Raw genomic sequence first — 21,628 nt, forward strand, 5'->3', positions numbered from 1 at the left:
TCGTCAGAGATGTCCTTGTTTTTTTCGATTATGGGTCAAGGACGTCCAAGTGTTAGGCACACCGAAGCCCACCTTCACTACGCCTCCGACACTTGAACTTTGGCCATCCTTGCGACAGAGTGCAGTTGAAGATGTCCTAAATCGAGCTTCGATTATACCGATTTGGATGTCCCTGGGAGAAGGACATCCATCTTCCAATTTATGTCAAAAGATGGACGTCCTTCACTTTTGAAAATGAGCCCGCAAGACACCCAACATCAATGCACGCATCTTATAGAACACTATCAGATACATTCATTGAGTGGCGCATTTTGACACGCCCACTTACATCTGCCAATGACTTTGCATGAATGGGTGCACCTTCCTTTTGGGCTCACTAGCATTCAGAGTGCCTTGATTCCTTTGAAGAATTGGCATTCCCTGTGCTGCATCAGGGTGCCCAAAAGCACTTTATAATAGTGTCCCCTATGTATCTGATGGTCCCTTTCTCCCCTATTTTCCCAATTGCAAGGTTTTGGTTGGTTGTAAGGGTATTTTATACAGGCAACATATGGTGATATGTGTCTATAAAATTACCCTTCAGGAAAGTAGGTGGAGGCATGTACACTTGCTTCGAGGCAGGTGCAAATGACCTGCCAAAGTTTGCAATGGACTGAGATCCTGGGGAACTGGGTTAAATTCCAACTGCAGCTCCTTGTGATCCTGGGCAAGTCTCTTAACCCTCCATTGCCACAGTTAAAAATAAAAAATGTAGATTATGAACCCACTAGGGATATAGAAAGTACCTGCATATACCCTCTAATTCTATAAAAGTCGCCAACAATTGCGTGCACAAATTTGGGTGTGCACCCAATTTAATTGAATAATGAACTAACTAGTGCCAATACTTGGCTTTTAAAAATCAATTACATTTGATTAGAACTTACGTGTGTAAATTGAGGCATGAGAAAAAAAAGAGGCGCAGAAATTGGGGCATTCCTAGCATTTACGCCTGTTACAGAATACAGGGGATACATGACCAATTGAAGTGCATACATTTGCACCACGCTTCAGCTGGTGCAAATGGCCATGCCTAACGGTAGTCGTGAGTCCCGGGTGTAAGTGCTATTCTATAAACCACACCAAGTGCTCTTTTTACTAAATCGCACCTAGCTTACGCTAAAATTTAGCGTGCACTAACGCTAGAGACACCCTTAGGAATATATGGGTATCTCTAGCATTAGCATGTGCTAAAATGTTAGCACACCTACACCATGGCTTAGTAAACAGGGCCCTGAATGTTAGGCACAGCTTACAGAATAGCTCTTTTTTCCCTTCCTCGTCCGATATAACTTCCTATTTCCACAGGGGTGGGGCACAGTGAGGGAAGGCCCGAGGCAATCTGACACTTTCACACAGACGCGAGGCGCTGCTCGCTGGTGCTGCTGATTTAGAGATTTATTTTTATGCAGGGGGCCTGGTGGCAGACAGAAGGGGGCTGTTGAGGGAGCTGAGGGTAGGCAGGTGGGGACTGAGGCGCCGGTGGCCTGAGAGCAGGAGAGGGAGGTGACAGCAGTAGCGACTGGGGGTGGCAGCGGCCCTGCTTATCTTGCATCACGAGTCATTCCTTCAAATGCGATGAATATCATTTTCAACAGTCGCTGGCAGCATAATTCCAGTACCCCGACAAAGGGCCCCCTTGTTTCGCATAGCTGCTTCAGGAGGAAGAACAAAATCACTGCCTAAAAAATATTCTATATATTCTATATATAATGCCTAAAAAATATCGGCGCTGAAATCAATGCTGACTAAGTGTATTCTATAATTAGCACCTGATTATAGGCTTTTTAACCTCAAGAATCTACCATGTTAAATCCAACACAAGTTTATCACCTCCATGGATTGCACACCATGCTTGCTTGGGCTAACTCATTCAAATTAAAACTCAATACTGAGAAAACTCATTGCCTTATACTCTCCTCGCAGCCATTTTGAAAATTACCACGTGTGCTCTCACTGCCACCCATTTTGTAGATGTAGATATACCAGCCGATATTTAGCGGTGATTAGCCCCCAGTATTAAGTGCTGGGCCATGACCGGGCACCGACATTGAATATTGGGAGCTAAAGTTGGTAGATTTCATTGTCACACACATTTTTTATTGATAATTTATTACATACACTTCTTATGTGGAACATTAGGGCTCCCACGCTACCCGTGTGCTAACCAGTTAGTGCATGTTGATATAACTATACTAATTAGCACAGCAATGCCTACTCTCTGCCCACCAGTGGAATAGCTACGTGGGGCCACGGGGGCCTGGGCCCATGTAGATTTGGCCCTGGACCCCCATCTGATGACCCTCTCGACCCCCCTCCCGCCGCCAACCCTCCCCCGTCATCACCGTCACCATCGGGTACCTTTGCTGGCGGGGGACCCCAAACCCCGCCAGCCGAAGTCCTCTTCTCCTGCGCGGCCGCGTTGCTGGCTGATCTGCAAGGCTTCATTCTGTTTCTGTGAGTCTGACGTCCTGCACATACAACGTACAGGAGATCAGACTCAAAGAAACAGAATGAAGCCTTGCGCCGGAAGAAGAGGACCTCGGCTGGCGGGGGTTGGGGTCCCCCATCAGCAAAGGTAGGCAGGGGAGGGTTGGCGGCAGGAGGGGGGGTCGAGAGGGGTCAGCAATGGTGGGGGGGGGTTAATTGTGCCCCTTCACCTCAGGCTCTGGACCCCCCTCCCACCGAAGTCTGGCTATGCCCCTGCTGCCCAGAGACGCCCCTTCAAATTATTTTTTACTGTGCAGTTAACATGCACACATTTGGCAGTTACTGCAGAATGCCTGAGCCTGTTCTGCAGTATGCCATTTTAAGCTGCATTAGGTGTGCATTAGCGCCTAATGCAACTTCAGTAAAAGGGCTAATTGTGTAAAATGCTCTTTCTAAATGCCCAAGTTCCTCATATAATTACTTCCATTGTTATCAGCATGATTAAGAAAAGATAAAACCCAAAGAAAGAATTGCTATGTCCTCTATATAATTCAGTGGAGAGCAGAAGAAATACAGACGTTGAGTAGTTTAAGGATATATTTCTAAAGTTAGAATATAAATCTCACCTACAAGCAAACTGCAGTAGTAGCAGTCATCGATCATATTCTTAAATTTCTGCGATACTTTGTAATACACGCTCTAATTCAGTTCACAATACCTCGCCTTGTCATCCTTATGAGTAAAACATGTTTCCACTCAGCAGACAAAACTTGCATTGCTTATCTCCTGAAAAGGATAAGAACAATTTTCTTATGGCAAAGCAAATTAATTTTTCATTGTGGGAGGGTCAAAGACTCGGATACCGTTTCATCCACTTACTTTGATAGGACAGCATTATTGATAAATACCTCGGTTCCTGTGGCATCTCTTCAGGATTGATGCCAGCTGTACATGCTTACATCAACAGAACAGCTTCCCTCTTGCTAATCTCATCACTACCTTTCACCTTGAGGCAATACTCTTCAATACCCAATTAATCATGGCCTTGCCAATTCCAATATTTCAATTTCCTACCTATCCCAGGCACACACATTTAACACACTTTCAGGTACTAGTCTACAGCAGTATAGCCATAATAAAGACAATAGTGTCACAGGGATAATGATCGATGTATAGTTTACTGATCAATATTAAAGATGAAACACTGTCTGCAGTATTCTTGAGTGGATGCACATAAAAGCAGATGGAACTTTTTTTCAATGGGGGGGGGGGGGGGACATCAGGAATTTAGAAGAGGTTTAGTGCCAAATGAGAACCATTCAGAGATTAAGTGAGTATGGTCATTCTTGATTTCTATAACAAGCAAAGGAGTGTGGTAGCCATGTTAGTCCACTCTTAAGGTTATCAATAGAAATCAAACAAAATAAAACACGGAAAAGAAAATAAGATGATACCTTTTTTATTGGACATAACTTAATACATTTCTTGATTAGCTGTCGAAGGTTGCCCTTCTTCATCAGATCGGAAATAAGCAAATGTGCTAGCTGACGGTGTATATAAGTGAAAACATTCAAGCATTACTATGACAGGGTGGGAGGATGGGGGTGGGTAGGAGGTATGCATGGGGACATCAAAGCATATCATTGATATTCTAACAGGATAGGTGTGGATAGGTGAGGGGAGGGTGATCAACAGAGAAATACAGCTTTATGGTTATTTCCGATCTGACGAAGAAGGGCAACCTTCGAAAGCTAATCAAGAAATGTATTAAGTTATGTCCATTATAACAAGCAAGTAGGACAACACCAAGGGCCCTACACGGTTAGCGTGTGCTAAAAATGCTAGCATGCCTTTGTAAACAGTGCCCAAGAACTGGACTTCTGAGAATGTGCTTGTTTCTTGATTTTATTTTCTTTACTTTTGACAGATACTTGTTTACTACATAGCCCTTTTTTTTTCATTCTTCCTTAAGGAAGCATCATCAAACTGGGCACCCAAATGGTAAATGATGTTTAATGTGAGCTAGTGCAAAGTGATGCATGTGGGAAAGGGGAACCCAAACTATAGCTACATGATGCAAAGCTGCACATTAGGATTTACCGCCCAGGAAAAGGATCTAGGTGTCGATACGTTGAAGCCATCTGCTCAGTGTATAGTGGCAGCTAAGAAAGCAAGTAGAATGTTAGAAACTATTAGGAAAGGAGTGGAAAACAAAAATGAGAATGTTATAATGCCTTTCTATCACTCCATGGTGCAAGTGCACCTCAAACACTGCGTGCAATTCTGGTCACCGCATCTCAAAAAAGATATAGCAGAATTTGGAAAGGTACAAAAAAGGGTGATGAAATATATCTGTTCAACATTTAGGGAAAATTGATCAATGTGGGCTACCACTAAGACTTCATTTTACTGTTAACCCTCGTTATTAGTAACTAGTTCTAATTACAGAAAATAGGACCTGTGCTAAAATAGTACGAGTATATGGTACAATAACCCATCTTAAAGGTTGCCCATGTCACCATATCTCAAAAAAGATACAACGGAACAACAAAAGGTACAGAGAAGGGCAATGAAGATGATAAAGGGGATGGGATGACTTCCCTATAAGGAAAGGCTGAAGAGGCTAGGGCTGAAGGGAGCTATGAGAGAGGTCTATAAAATACTGAGTGGAGTGGAGTGGAATGGGTAGAAGTGAATCGTTTGTTTACTCTTTCCAAAAATACTAGGACTAGGGGGCAAGCAATGAAACTACAAAGAAGTAAATTTAAAACAAATCAGAGAAAATACTTCTTCACTCAATGTGTAATTAAACTCTGGAATTCATTGCTAGAAATTGTGGTAAAAGCAGTTAGCTTAGCAGGGTTTAAAAAAGGTTTGGCTAATTTCCTAAAAGAAAAGTCCATAAATCAATACTAAGATGGACTTGGGAAAATCCACTACTTATTTCTAGGATACGCAGCATAAAATCTGTTTTACTATTTCGGGATCTTGCCAGGTTTTTGTGACCTGGATTGGCCACTGTTGGAAACAGGATACGGGGCTTGATGGACCTTCGGTCTGTCCCAGTATGGCAATGCTTGTGTTCTTATGTTAAGCTGTTCACGGATTCAACCTTGGGTGGCACTAGAGATTTAGTTTCAGCTTAAGAAGCAGCAATTGTTTCTTGAAAGACAATAACTAGATGCACTGCTATGTGTGTTTGAGAGAGACACGGCAAATGGTTTCATCATTAATAGATGCCATCATTATAACATTTCATTTTTTATTCATGGTTTCAATAAGACACAGTGGAAGTAGTCTGCATCACTTTTTTGTTTTCAGCTTGAGTATAAATGCAAACAATCAAGACTGGCATAGTTTTATTTGCTGAAAGCTCAATATATATAGAACACATTGCACGTCTGTATTTTTGAATGCAGAATATATGAACTCATTTTAACATTATAATATACTTTATATAGATACCATGTTTATATCTATTTATCTATAGATATAGATACAGACTTAAGATACAGATCAGGGGTTCTTAACCCAGACTCGGGACATACCCAGCCACTCAGGTTTTCAGGATATGCACAATATAAACATGCGTGAGATAAATTTACATGCACTACCTTTTATTATTATTATTATTAGCATTTGTATAGCGCTACCAGATGCACGCAGCTCTGAACACCTGACACAAAGAGACAGTCCCTGCTCAATAGAGCTTACAATCTAAGTAATACAGACACACAAGACAGTTAAGGGTGAGGGAAGTACTGGGTGAGAAGGAGGGAAGGAACAAGGGGAGGGCAAATGAGCCATAAATACTTACTGTGGGTATCATGAAACCCTGACTGATTAGGTGTGTCCAGGGGGCTGGGTTAAGAGCCCTCGATATATATATAGGGCCCAATATTTAGACTGCAGGAGGTAGCCAGGCTGCCTCTCGTGGTTGGTGGTCAGCCGAGATATTCAATGCCAAGCCATTTCCGGTGACCAGCACTGAATATCCAAGTGTTTTTTGGCTGGTTTAAATTTAACTGGCTAACCCGATATTCAGCACTGGCTGGTTAAGTTTAAACTGGCCAAAGATAGGCATGCTGTTTCGGTGGTCTAATTTGGCCACCAAACTTAGCTGGCAATGTGTTGAATATCAGTGGATAGCGAATTGTATCACGTGATATTACCGGTTTTCCGCTAGATGCTAACTGGTAATATTCATTAAAACTGAGCATGCACAAAGTGAGGGGAAGCAGGACAGGCAATATATGGACAGCATCGCTGGAGAAACGCTTAAGCTGGCAGGGGTTAGAGACCCCTGCCAGTCAAGGTATGTGGTGTTGCAGTGGAGGGGGGGGGGAGTGATGGGGAGGTGGGCCAAAACATGCCCTCTCACTTTGGTTTCTGGACACCCTCCCTTTTTGAGGTCTAGCTAGGCCCCTGCCATGCCCCTTCCCTGGCCACGTTCCTCTTGGAGTTAAGTGTGAGATACGTTAGACCCTCCAAAGCACACCAAAAACCTACCGTACCCAACTGTACACCACTACAATAGCCCTTATGCCTGCAAATGGCACCTATATGTAGTTACAGTAGGTTTTTGGTGAGTTTTGGATGGCTCATACTTTCCACCACAAGTGTAACAGTTACAGTGGGATATGGGCCTGGGTTCCCTTCTCCACATTACATTGTACTGACCATTAAGCTACTCCAGGGACCTGCTTGCTGTTACTGGCCATATCATTTGAAGCTGTCATAGAGGCTGGTTTGTACTGTTTCTTTCACATCTTTGGCAGGTGGGAAGGGGTCAGTGACCACCGGGGATGAGGTAAGGGGGTCATGTCTTAATCCCTTCAGTTGCCATATGGTCATCTAGGGCACCATTTTGTTTCTTAGTCATCATAAAAACAGGTCTAGATCAAAATGTCTAAATTGTAGCCCTGAACATTTTTGTTCCATTATGGCAGAAAAACATCCAAGTGTTAAGAACGCCTAAATCCCACCCCCAGCACACCCCCTTGGAATTTAGACGCACAGCCAATGAACTGCACAGAAAAACGTCTTAGAAATGGGTTTAGAAAATAGAGATTTGGCCGTTTTGGCAAATAAAATGTCCAAATGCTGCTTTGTGCCGCTTTTTGGACATTTTTCTGTTTCAGAAATGAGCCCCTGTATGATCTAACAGTCCTTTGTAGTGTTTAATGGGATTAACTAACTGTGAAGAATAGCAACAAACAAGAAAGGCGGATCCCATAATGTCAATCCTCTTTCAGCAGAAATTTTGTGTACCTTTAGTATATTTTTGACAGTTTTGTAAATGCCATTGTAAAACCTGGTTTTGTTCACATACCAGTGCACACTTCAGAAAGTTAATGAGCAGAGCTGTACTGACTTTTATGACAAAAAACAAACAAACCAAAAATAACACAGATGAAAAGAAACTTGGTTTCTAAAGACATGAGCTTTCATGTAAACAAGTTTCGAGCAATGCCACTTGCAAATTGGTTCGGTTTATATTCTAAGGTACACACATAAAACTCTCCTTCTGACTGACCAAACAGCTATTGCCATAAATTAAGAACAGTTTCATTTATATATTATATAAAAAAATGTGCCTATGTTTTGCCACAAGAACAAATTACTACCTATCACTCAATTCATCCTAGAATACGTTCACAGCAGGGCATTGCACTTCAAATCCTCTTTTTTTCAAATTGTTCTTTTGCATGTTAATTTAAACTGTTTGTTTTGTTGATACAATGTGTTTATTTCTCTCCCCCTTCCCTTTAGTGTTCTTTTTGCAATTTTCACAGTTTATTGTATTTACAGGTGTAAATGATTGCAAACACATTTAGTCACAGATTCACTGTTTTTCTTGAAAAGGCTGAGAAACTATTGCAGTTCTGTCAGTACACTGGCTGTAGCTCTGTCACACTCCATTCCTCCCAAATATTCTGCACAATCGGTGTGCTTATTTCCCCATTATGAGAGAGCCAGTTCTGCACCCAATATGAACATAAATGATGTGAATACTAGCATATACATGCATATCTGTGCACATACGTTCATAAATGCCAAAATCCACCTATGCTGTGTTCTGTAAATATGTACATTCCTTGCACTGTGTGTATTTTACAGGTGGGTATACCCACTGGCAGACTCCGGGCAGAGTGTGGGTGGAACTCACATTTACACATGCAACTTATTGAATACTATATATATATAAGTGACTCGTGTATCTCCAGTGTATCTGTATGGAGCAGGAAGGAAGCCTACAAGGGGACAATAAATAGTAAAATGCAGACACAAGAGTGGAGATGGTATAGGCAGTAGAGTAGCCAGGAATTCTTTCTACAGGGGGAGGGTCTCCTGCTTGCCCCCCCCCCCCCCCGCACTCCCCGGTACCTTAAAACATCTCTGTTGCATTCTTTCCCTGGGTAGTGTAGGGTTACCATATTTGCTCCCCCCAAAAAGAGGACACATGCCCCGCCCCTGCCTGCCCACACCCCACCCCGCCCAGTGTCACATACCACCCTGCCCCTTTCACACCACCTCCCCATCACACACCCCTAAGGGTGTCCTATCCTCCCCTCCCCTTACATTACTATACTGCCCTGGTGGTCTAGTGACCTCTTCGGGGCAGGAAAGAGGTCCCTCTTTCCTGCCCGGAGCACCTGCATACTGTTCCTTGCTGACTCCAGTCCTGGCGCTGATTCAAAATGGCCGCCAAGAATTGAAGCAGCCTCGCGAGACTTCAACTCTCGGTGGCCATTTTGAATCAGCGCCGGGACCATCAGCAAGGAACAGTATGCAGGCACTGGGGGCAGGAAAGAGGGGGCTCTTTCCTGCTCCGAAGAGGTCACTAGACCACCAGGGCAGTATAGTAAGGTAAGGGGAGTGGAGGATAGGACACCACTAGGCCCGCCCGCCTGCCCGTTTGTCCGGAAAACCGGACAAACGGGCAGGCGGGCAAAACCTGCTCGGTTGCCCGGCCATATCCTCAAAAAGAGGACATGTCCAGGTAAAACCGGACATATGGTAACCCTAGGGTAGCGGCAGCGGCACTCTTAGACTACCTACGGCCTGCATCTGAACTTTCTCTCTGAACCATCTGCCCTTCACAAAACAGGAAGTTGCGTCAAAAGGGGTGGGACAGTTCAGAAAGGAAGTCCCAGTGCAGGCCACAGGCAGCCTATGACTGCCGTTCAGTGGCGTAGGAAGGGGGGGGCGGTGGGGCGGTCCGCCCCGGGTGCACACGCTGGGGGGTGTTGGCGCTGCTGGTTACCTGCTTTCTCTGCCGCGGAACAGGTTACTTCCTGTTCCAGGGCAGAGAAAGCAGGGAACCAACGGAGCCGACGCAGCTCCCAGAGACGACGTGCACTCGGCAGGGTGGAGCGCAGGTGGTAATGATGCACTCCGGGGGGGGGGGGGGCGTGCGCAGAGGGGGGGTGCACCGCGGCGACCCGCCCCGGGTGTCAGCCGGCCTCGCTACTCTGCTGCTGCCGTTCCCTCTGCCCAGGCAAAGATTGGTACAGGCAGGGGGGAGAGGGGATGGGTCTGACATACGTACACCCATAAATACCTATAAAGAATTGCTCTTATAAGTGCTTTTAAGGCTGTACTTATATATTTATATCCTCAGCCTTTAATATACATGGAAAAGGCCTATTTAGATATCGAATTATGGCTATAGAAACTGACCAAATTTTGGTATTGGTTTTGGTAGCAAAATTGTCTCAAAATCCAGGTTCGGGTTTCGGCTGAAAATGCCTATACTGGCTCCAATCTGAAGATGGCTGCCATGACCTTCAGTGACAGTCTTGCTGAAAGTTGTAGCAGCCATTTGGGCACAGGGAAAGGCCAGGCTGAAAGTTATTGTGAATCACTGTTGCCCCAGTTAGATCACTAGACCACTTGTGTGCTTAAGGTAGGTCTGGGGTGGGGGTGGGGTGGGGGGAAGCTGGCTGACAGGTGGGTCCGGGAGGGGGGGATGGGAGGCTGTGTGTGGCAGTGGGTGGTGTTGGATGAGGGGGAAATGAGGCTGTTTGCGGCAGTGGCAGCAGGAGAAGGTGGCTGTGTGCAGTGGCAGTGGGGCCTGGCTGGTTTTGTTTTTGGCTTTGGTTTCTACTGAAACTGAGTGGCCAATTTCAGCCGAAGATTCGGTTTCAGCAGAAATAGAAGATCCTGGGTTTGGTTGGGCTCTATATGGCTATATCAGAAAATGTTTTTAACTTGGTAGGTGAAAGAAAAATGATTACAAATATTATTTCTTTCTGGGGAAGCAGACTTCTCAAAGAAAAGATTTGGGATCAAGCTATGAAGATGCAATGCCTCCTCTTGCTAACTCAGTCTGGGGTCCGCATAGGCTGATCCCTGTTGTACTGGTGGCAGTGATCTCTTATGGAGCTCAGTTAGGGTTACCATATGTCTGGTTTTACCCGGACATATTCTCTTTTTGAGGACACCGTGGGGAATCCGGACGGGTTTTGACAGTCTTTCTGTTTGTTCGGGTTTCTGGACGGGTGGGCCTCAGGATATCCTGTCCTCCCCTCCCCTCCTGTACTTTATCGTTGTACCCTGGTGGTCTAGTGGCCTATTTGGGGCAAGAAAGAACCTCTTTCCTGCCCGGTGCTGCCACAGACCTCTCGCTCCCAGTGCTGCTTCAAAATGGCTGCTGAGAGTTCAAGCGGTGGCCTCACGAGACTTCCACAGAAGTCGAGTCTTGCGAGATCACCACTTGAACTCTCGGCAGCCATTTTGAAGTGGCACCGTTAGCGAAAGGTCTACAGCAGTGCCGGGCAGGAAAAATGGGTCTCTTTCCTGCCCCAAGGAGGCCACTAGATCACAAGGGCATGACAATAAGGTACGGGAGGGGAGGGATGTGAATGGAGTCATGTGAGTGGAAGGAGGGAGTTGTAAAAAAAAGGTGGGTAGAGGGAGGCTGGGAAAAAGATTGGGGCGGGGACATACATGGAGAGGGAGGGAATCTGGCTTTCTTGGGGGGGGGGGGTCAAGGTGACACTGCGGGGCAGGGGTTAGGGCAGGGATGTGACGGGGTGGGGTAGGGTGTGACGGGGACATGGCTGAATTATATCTTCTGTCCTCTTCTTTGTCCCAGCAAATATGGTAACCCTAAGCTCTGTCTAAGTAGTGGGGTAGAAAACTAGCCTGTTGAGCTGCTGCTGACACCATATTTCAAGGACAGTGAAAGAAACTTGCAGTGCTGCATACAGTGTAACAACTTCCATGTTTAAAAGTACCTGTTCTTAATACATTAAAGTTTATTCAGTATCTTGAAGAGTGTGAAGTTTTTGGATTGTTAGTTCTACCTCACATGTACCAAGACAGCCAGCTCCTCCCCAGCACTATCTAAAATCCTATGTAGGTGACGCGTGAGGTCCGCCACCTTCGCACCAGCCAGGCAAGTCACCAGGCAATCCTCATGTCCACCAGCCACCCAGCTATCTATATGCGTAATGGTTGAATCACCAACTACAACAGCTGTCCTAACCTAACCCGGGCAGCACTTGAAGACATATCATCGGTGCGAGAGGATAGTACATCCCCTGGTGGGCAGGTTCTGGCTACAGGAGTACTTCATACTTCACCAGGGTGATGCTGTCCTTCTAGGAGACCTCCCTCCTCCAAGGTAGCACAGGGGCTACCAGACTGGAGGTGGGACTTCTCTACAACATCCCGTTAGGTCTCCTCTATGTACCTCTCTGTCTCCCTCAGCTCCACCAAGTCTGCTACTCTAGCCTCAAGAGAATGGACACCTTCTCTGAGAGCTAGGAGCTCTTTGCATCGGGCACACACATATGACATCTTACCAACTGGGAGATAATCATACGTGTGACACTCAATGCAAAAGACTGGATAGCACCCCTCTCGCTGCTGGACTGCTGACTCCATCTTAGTGTTTTTGAGTTTTTCAATAATTTAAAACTTGCTGCAGTATTAAGGATATTAGCCTTATATAAAAGTGTCTTTTAGTTTATATAGTATATTGTATGATTTATTTAGTGTTTCCTTCTTAGATGGTAATGAAATGTATTTAAAACTCTGTAAGAGCACACCTTGCTTGTTACCCTAATTACAATAACTATAAATGAAGAGTTGTCCTAGGGGTGGGAAGACTAAACTAGATCCTGCAGTGCCTGCTAGATTCTATCTGTTAATGCTGTGGTACAAAGTTTTTAAAACTAAGTGGAAAAGACTATGGAGATTAGTTGATAATATTGCTTTTTATATTTTTATTTTGCCTCACACTAACCTACAATTCCTCCTTTAAACCCCAATCTTTAAGTTCCCAAAGCACAAAGCAAAATAGCGTTCACTTACCACAGAAATGTCCTCTTCTCTCGGAACTTCTCAGAAAGAAAGTTCAGTGGGACCTTTCCTTTTTATATAGTTTTGAATCTAAGGGGCCTTTTTTAAACAGGCTGTTTGAAGCTGCCTCAGCAACCTATGCAAGTATTCTACTTCCCCACACCTTAATTAACACTTAATTGAGGTCCCTGGGTGAGCTACCTCTCCAGCAGCCAAGGAAAGAATATAACTGCCTTTTAGAACAAGAATTTTTGGCTGTTTAGTTTCTACCTCTAGAAAAGGTTTCAGATTAAAACTATGGGAAAAGGGTTTGTACATATCAGGGGCATTTTCAAAAGAGAAGGGCGCCCATCTTCCAACACAAATCGGCATAATCGAAAGGGTCGCCCAAATTGGCATAATCGAAAGCCAATTTTGGGCATCCTCAACTGCAGTCTGTCGCGGGGATGACCAAAGTTCACGGGGGCGTGTCGGAGGCGTAGCGAAGGCGGGACTAGGGCATGCTTAAGAGATGGGTGTCGGAGGCCGATAATGGAAAAAAGAAGGGCGTCCCTGATGAGCATTTGGTCGACTTTACTTGGTCCATTTTTTTTTCACAACCAAGCCTCAAAAAGGTGCCCAAACTGACCAGATGACCACTGGAGGGAATCGGGGATGACCTCCCCTTACTCCCCCAGTGGTCACCAACCCCCTCCCACCCTAAAAAAATATTTTTTTATTTTTTGCCAACCTCTATGCCAGCCTCAAATGTCATACCCAGCTCCATAACAGCAGTATACAGGTCCCTGGAGCAGTTTTAGTGGGTGCAGTGCACTTCAAGCAGGCGGACCCAGGCCCATCCCCCCCTACCTGTTACACTTGTGGTGGTAAATGTGAGCCCTCCAAAACCCACCCAAAACCCACTGTACCCACATGTAGGTGCCCCCCTTCACCCTTTAGGGCTATGGTAGTGGTGTGCAGTTGTGGGGAGTGGGGTTTGGGGGGCTCAGCACCAAAGCTAAGGGAGCAATGCACCTGGGAGCAATTTGTGAAGTCCACTGCAGTGCCCCCTAGGGTGCCTGGTTGTTGTCCTAGCATGTGAGGGGGACCCGTGCACTACGAATGCTGGCTCCTCCCATGACCAAATGCCTTGGATTTGGTCGTTTTTGAGATGGGCGTCCTCAGTTTCCATTATCGCCGAAAACCGGGGACGACCTAAGATCGACCATCTCAACATTTAGGTCAACCTAAATGTTGAGATTTGGGCATCCCCGGCCGTATTATCGAAAGGAAAGATGGACGCCCATCTTGTTTCGATAATAGTGGTTTCCCCGCTCCTTTACCAGGATGTCCTTAGAGATGGGCGCCCTTAGAGACGTTCATCCCCATTCGATTATGGCCCTCTTTGGCAACTAGTTAATGATGCTTGCTTTTCTCTCTCTCTCTTTTTATTCCCCCCTTAATACTAAACTAGGTCCTGCTTGCTTTTCCCCTTCTCTCTCTCTTTTTATTCCCCCTTAATACTAAACTAGATCCTGCAGTGCCTGCTAGATTCTATCTGTTAATGCTGTGGTACAAAGTTTTTAAAACTAAGTGGAAAGACTATGGAGATTAGTTGATAAAATTGCTTTTTATATGTTTATTTTGCCTAACACTAACCTACAATTCCTCCTTTAAATCCCAATCTTTAAGTTCCCAAAGCAGAAATCAAAATAGCATTCACTTACCACAGAAATGTCCTCTTCTCTCGGAACTTCTCAGAAAGAAGCAGATGGGGCATTACTGGCAGGGCTGGTGTTAGATAAGCAGGGGCCCTGAAAGGAGGCCCCAGAGCTGACCTGCAAGCTGTGCTTCCTTCAGCTTTAGGCAGGCTTGGGGGCCCCTTGTGGCATGGGGGCCCATGGCAAATGCCCTGTTTGTCATCTCCTAATGCCGGCCCTGGTTAATTGGTATGTGTATATATCTGTCAGCACTAATTTAATCCAACAAAGAGGGGAGGAGGGGAGTGAAAAGTTTGAGAAATCTGAGATGTGGAACCTCACCCAGTAAATACCACCCCCTGGAATTAAAGATTGAGGGGGGTGAGAAGATTCCTTAGGTCATGAGATTGGGTTTTCAAAGAAGTGAAACAGGATGTGCCAGAAATTCTGATGAAGTAAATCAGGAAGTGCATGTGCACACATATACATACATACATTAAGGAGGTAGGTATGCAAAGCTACTTGTTTTGTTTTTTTAAATCATGATTTTAGGTGTTTATTTCTGTTTGTTCCACATATTTGTTTTAATGGGAATTTAATGCAAGCTATAGTTTTCTAAACTTGCACTAATGAACTTAGTGTCGGTTAGTCCACGTTAAATCAATCTAGTTTGCAGACTAATGAACAGACTGTGCTCTAAAGAATGCACAATTGCATTCCTGCAGCATTTCGTTAAAGTTGGACAAGTGAGGAACCAAAGCACCCTGAGTGCAGACAAATCAGCAAACTGAGTCAGTGCTTTCAAAGAATTCATGTTACACATTTTCGCTCACCTCTCTTTTCCTGCTGTGGGTTCTGTGGTGATGAGGAAGAAAAGTGGGAGTGGGGAGATATACCATGGAGGTTTTAAAATCTCTCTCATAAATGCACAGGAGACAAGCCTTTTTTTGATTGAAAGGATTCTCTGGAACAAGGGGGCATAGGATGAAAGTGAAAGAGTAGACTCAGCAGTAACCTGAGGAAATACTTCTTCACGGAAAGGGTGGGGATCATGGAACGGCCTCCATGTAGAGGTGGTGGAGATGAAGACTGTATCTGAATTCAAGAAAGCTTGAGACAACTATGTAGGATCCCTAGGGGAGAGGAAGGGATAGTAGATACTTGTGTCGTACCATATAGCATATTTTACTATTTGGCCAAATACGAATAATGAAAACTATTATTTGGCCAAATATGAATACCCAACATGAATAATGGGCACTGAGTTTTAGCATAACACATAATGAAGCGATGTGAAATCAGAGATCAAGTGTTTATTTCAGTAGGATTTAGCACAGTGAAGCCCTGAATCAATTGTATTTGAATTTAAATCACTATTTGGCCAAATACAAATAATGTATTTGGGGCTAAACTGAATATGAATATTTGTTACAGCCCTGGTAGATACTGCTACTACTAATCATTCCTAAAGTGCTACTAGATGCCTGTATACCTTATATGCAGGTACTTTCTCTGACCCTCACAATCTAGGTTTTGTACATGGGGGCAGCAAAGGGTTCAATGACTTGCCCAAGGTCACAAGGATCCGCAGTGGGAATTAAACTGAGTTTACCAGGATCCAAAGCTCACTGCACTAACCATTAGGTTACTCCCCCACTATGCAGACTGGATAGGCCATATGGTCTTTATCTACCTTCTTTTTCTATGTTTCTCTGTAAAAAAGGAGGGTTCACCCTGGAAGGATCCAACAAACTTTATCAGCTATCTGTATCCCACAACAAGCAATGACACTAGCAGAGGATGTGGGCTACTCACCATCTTAGTCCTCCACAAACCAAGAAGCTCTTTGGTTCCTCTGCGATGCACCCTCACATCTCTGGGATGCTGGCTCAGTCTAGCTGGCAGTGGGTGCTTCATACTGGTTCTGGTACAGGCAGCGGTAAGCACAGGTGAACACCGTCAGTCCTCTTGGGTACAGATGCCATTCCCCATCTGATTGTGGTTAACCTTCTCACCCTCTTGAGTTCCAAATTCCACCTGCCCCTGCCTCCAGTTACTCTAAATGTCCTTCAGAGCAATGCTTCTCAACCCTCTTCTGAAAGCACACCTAGCCAATCAGGTTTCCAGGATTACCACAATCAACATGGATGAATAGATTTGCATGTATGAGTCTCTGTTATATATAGATTTATTTAATGCATATTCGTTGCAGAAATCCTGAGAACCCAACTGGCCAGGTATGCCTCCAGGAGAAGGATGAGAAGCACTTTTTTTTTTTTAAAGAGAGAACCCCAACCATAGGAGCCAACTTTTCAGAATTATTGGGGTTGCAAAGCCCAATGGAAATAACCACTCCCTGGACACATACAAGGAATCCTCTCAATATTGGTGGTGCTCAAGCACCCACAAAGCCAGCTCCCATGGCCCCAACCACTCCTTTGCATAACTTTAGAATCTCTTGCCTCTAATAATAAAAGTTCTCAAATTCTCCTCCCCTCAATACACAAGAAACACAATTCGACACCCACGCACTCTAGACCACTTCTTCATCCTAGTTTTCGGTACCTTCTACTATCTATCCTCGTGGAGTTCTGGTTGTCCACGCCCCCCAGCAGGTCCTCCTCTCCTGCCATTGGTCGGATCGCCTCTCCTGTGCCTGCATCCACAGGCACGCAGGGAGCTAGAGCCCGGGCCACAGGAGCTGAGAGCTCTGCAATACACTGCTGTAGCAAGAGCAAGGGGCGGGGGGAGTCGCAGCAGCAGCAGGAGGAGGAAAAACGGCACGGCAGTGGCAGCTCCTGCCCAGCTTCACGTTCCGAGCCTTGGAGAATTTGCTGCAAAGAAACCCAGACAAGCAACAGACAGCCAAACTGGTGACGGATCCACTGGAAGCGAAGCCACAGGCGTTTTCAGCCCTTGCTTTTCCGGAGCCCCCACCTCGGGCTGAGATTAACAGACCGAGCCAGATTAATTGGGAGAGCGAAGAGAGGGAAAAAAAAAGCTGCCGGTGGAGGATAATTGCGCAATCCTGCTTAGAGTCCCGATGCTGGAACAGAAAGCTGATTCATGGATCGTTCCCAGCTTCCTGTCTCCATCTCCCAAGCAGAGAATGGTGCCCGGGACTTTCTTTTAAGCCAGCACTGAGCTGCCTTTTTTTTTTTTTTTTTTTGGAGTGTGTTGTTTGAGAGCCAATCTGGTGGAAAGGGAAACGTTGATGCATCGCCCTGGTGGAAAATCATTGTGTTACTTTCTTGGTATTTACTGAGTTTTCAGACGGAGATGCAGCTCTTGAAAGCGTTATGGGCACTAGCAGGAGCAGCAATTTGCTGTTTTCTTGTATTTGTTATCCACTCACAGTTCCTTAAAGAAGGTAATTATACTTTAATCTTAAAATCCGTTTGATATGTGTACGTATATGTGCACATTCTAAATAATATTTTACCTGTATCATGTTAAAGCATTCTCACAACTAGCATTTTTTAAAGATGAAAGCAAGATACATTAGTGTACTTGAAAGCTTGGATGACTGCATAAGCTTGGATGACTGCATAATTATCATTTGCAGATGCATAATAGATGTAGCAAAGCTTCCCTGTACTTCATTGTGAATTTTTGCACATTGGGTGTCTGTATTTTCAGCTTGGAGGAGATTTCGAAATCTTTAGCAAGATTAAAATTAAAAGAATAAGAAAATATTTTGTTTTTATATCAGGTTAATAGGTGTCTCGGTCCTCTCTTTATTCAATAAGTTTTCAATAGATGGCACTAAAGTTCTACGGAAAGGGTAGGGAATCCTGATTGTGCTCTGCTGCTCAGTTTAGGCCTTGCACCTTTCCCCCTTTAGCACTACTTCTCTGGCCTGAAAACCACCACCGGCAAGTGAAATACCGTTCACCATTTCTTGTCTATTGGTTTTTTTTTCTCTTATAAAACGAATGCATTCTTGAAAAAGAAACAAGTTATCAAGAAAACTAGAGTTTTAAAGTAAGTATTTGCCAAACATACACACGAACAAAAAAAACTTGACTTTCACAGCTACCCTCATACCTGAACTGTATTGCCTGAAGTTGTCAGTAGTGATCTGTCGTATACTTTGGCGTTTTGGGATTTTAATCCATGCCTTTTAGTTAAATATCAACAGCAGAATCATTTGCAGATTCGAGTTCTAAGGTTGCAACAGTTGAGTGTTCCTAGATTTCAGCTGAAAGGTATATTGTTATGATTTTTTTTTTAATCCTTTTTTTTTCTTCTTGTTAGAGGTATCTTTTATGCATGCCAACTGAAGTCCACTCAGAATTTTTCTAAAACAAATGACAAATTGCACATACCTATAATACAGCAGGGTTTTGGTAGAATGTCTAGGGATAGATTTTAACTGCTTAATGCAGCTATTGACACAATTAATGATGCCAGAGAGGTACCAGATTTAGGAAGGAGATTGATTATTTTTTTCACTTGTTCCATTCATATCCTGTTAGTTTAATTTTTGTAAGTACTTTATGCTTTCCAGATGTTTATGAAAACTGGAATCTTAAAAATATTTGTCAAGCATTTGGAATGTATTTAATTGGGATTTGGGGAATTTATTTTTCCCCATTTTATTAATTCAGTGGCATTAACTGGTTAGGCTGAGTGATGAGTTGCACAGCTGTAGTGTCTGGTCAAGGCTGCTGTTTATTCAGTAATGCTGTACTGTTGCACTGAGCTTCAGAACAATGGTTTTGGTACGCTTATTTCTGTAAGCAATAATAATAAAAAAACATGTCTTATTTAAAAAAAAGATTTGTGCTAAATCAAACCAAGTGTAAAACTTTAAAAGAACAGAACCTTATTTACACTTTTTTTTAATTAGAATTTTTATGACATGAATTTTCCACATCTGAAGACACTTTGTGGTCTGTTGCCTACCTATTTGCAAATGTGCACCTGTGATCACACATTTTGCTGCAGGTAGATTTCTTTCTACAGTAGACCTGATCCATTTTTTTTTCACATACATAGGAGTAGCTTCTATAAATAGCACAGAAAAATTGGTAGTGAAAAATTGAGGTGCTAAATTTAATAGAAGTGCATAAACAACTCCTAACTTTAGGTGCTGACAATTACAGCAGCTGAACGCAGATGTATGAGTCTATTCTGTAACAATGTGCTTAAATTCTGAGATCACCCCTGTCCACACCCACTTGAAATTACACGCTGTAGGAGTTCAGCACACAGTGTTATAGAATACGATGAGCACGCAACTCCCAGTTAATGCCAATGTTTGGTTGTTAGCCATGGCGCTGATTGGCTCATTAATCATTTAATCGACACATACAACTTTGACTGCCATATGTAGAATCTAGCGGATAAAGGATTGAGGTTAATAAAAATCCTGTTTATGTGCAGCATAAGTTTGTGACTTCAGCATTAATCAAGAACACACCTTTTTATTTATTTATTTATTTATTTATTTATTTTTCCAGTTCAACAGGTGCTCAGGGCAGTAGTTTTATTATCAAAATTTGCAAAGTTTAAAGACATGGTATACTATTCCACCAGCATTCTGTGCATAGGAAGCATTTGCTGTCATTGCGTTGGTATATTTTAGTTTACCAGAGTAACGTGAATGTTGGCATTTGAGGAGAATACAGATTGAAACCTTTTTTTTTTTTTTTTTACTGAAAAGTGTACATTTAACAATAGTCACAGTTGCTTAACCATTCTATTTGAAGTGATTTGAAACCTATTCTCTGTTTTAGGATAGCTGCTTCACAAGTTCATCTTTTTTTTTTATTTATGTGATCCAAGCCAAGTGGTTGCCTAGGTGAAAGACTGATGTAACACACTCTTGCAGTATTTTAATACATGTTATTGAGATTCATTATGGCCATTGCATGCACTGTTAGAGTGGGCGTAACAGATTGTTCTTGGACTAGAATTACCTGATGGAGTGGTCTTGCGGTTTTAGGCTTTTCTCTCAACATTGATTCAGGTTTCTGGTTCAGAAATGATCTATTTAAATATTCTCACGATTTATGGTGGGGTATACTAGTAAGCATTACACATGAAATATGTGGCTTACGCTGTCTAATGTTTCCTAAATCCCAGCCAAGTAGTCAAATATAGCAGGCACCATCCCTTTTCCAATTACTGTAGAGAAAAATTTACAGTCTATCAGAACACAACCAGACGGACTGCCAATAAACTCTGATAAAAGCAGATAGTATTTTTCCATAACACACACTGGTTTCTCTGATTGTCATACTTGTGATACAAATGATGTCCTGTGCAAGATAATTAGCAAGTATATTTAGATGGTTCTGGAGAGCTATTATTTTCATATGCAGTATATGTATGTATAACTATCTACTTTTTAAAATACATCAAACAATTCTGTTAAACATAGGCATTATTTTATGACAACATATTACAATGCAATATCAATCTAAGGATGCTGCAATTGTATCCCTTGCAAAAAACCATATATATATATATATATATATATGGCAAATGGAATCAAAATCCGCTAGTTTCTGCTATGGTAAACCTAACACTCTCATAGGTGCTTAAAGCAGTTGACTCTATGAAGTGAATTTTGTATATCTGGTTCCAATAATAATATGAAACAGATCTCTAAGATGTCATGTGTGGTATTTTCAGAACTTAAAATAGGACTAGAGAATTGTAGCAAAGTGATAACACCTTTTGAACAAATTTGATTTTATTTTTTTAATAACGTAAGTCAGTAACTCAAAATATAATGAAACATGCGAAACTGTGACATACCTCCACCTTACTTTGCATTGACTCCTACAAATGGTTTCCGTGTGATTTTAGGAAGGTGGTATCGGTGCTGATAATACTCAAATTACTAGAGCGGTAGTAGAATCGCCAACCGAATGACCTGGAGGTGACTCATTTCACACGAACACCACAGGCTCGTGATTCACCTGAATTGTCATCGGTGTGGCAATCGTTAAAGTCCACTATTTAATTCACTCAAAAAACTTTTTCATTATTTAAACTGTATCACTATTTTGTTCTTTTATTTCAACCAAGAACTTGAAAACTACTGTAAGTGCTTTTTATAAATTTGATTTTCTTTTATTTCAACCAAAAATGTAAAAACTACTGTAAGTACACATCTCAGCTCAGTAGTCGATAAGTATGTGGAGGACCATACACCC

General features: G+C 43.2%; 1 protein-coding gene across 2 annotated transcripts in view; it reads left to right on the forward strand.

The window, feature by feature from the left end:
- The first annotated feature begins 17,137 nt into the window (after nt 1–17,137).
- TAFA5 (TAFA chemokine like family member 5) overlaps nt 17,138–21,628 on the forward strand; it is a 590,332-nt gene continuing 585,841 nt past the window's right edge. For both annotated transcript variants that reach the window (XM_030217058.1, XM_030217059.1), the window contains exon 1: nt 17,138–17,829. In XM_030217058.1, the coding sequence (XP_030072918.1) occupies nt 17,739–17,829 (91 nt within the window). In that variant the 5' untranslated portion in view covers nt 17,138–17,738. The remainder of the gene's footprint in view (nt 17,830–21,628) is intronic.

This window comes from Microcaecilia unicolor, chromosome 10 (genome assembly GCF_901765095.1).
Source record: "Microcaecilia unicolor chromosome 10, aMicUni1.1, whole genome shotgun sequence".
Classification (NCBI taxonomy): Eukaryota; Metazoa; Chordata; class Amphibia; order Gymnophiona; family Siphonopidae; genus Microcaecilia; species Microcaecilia unicolor.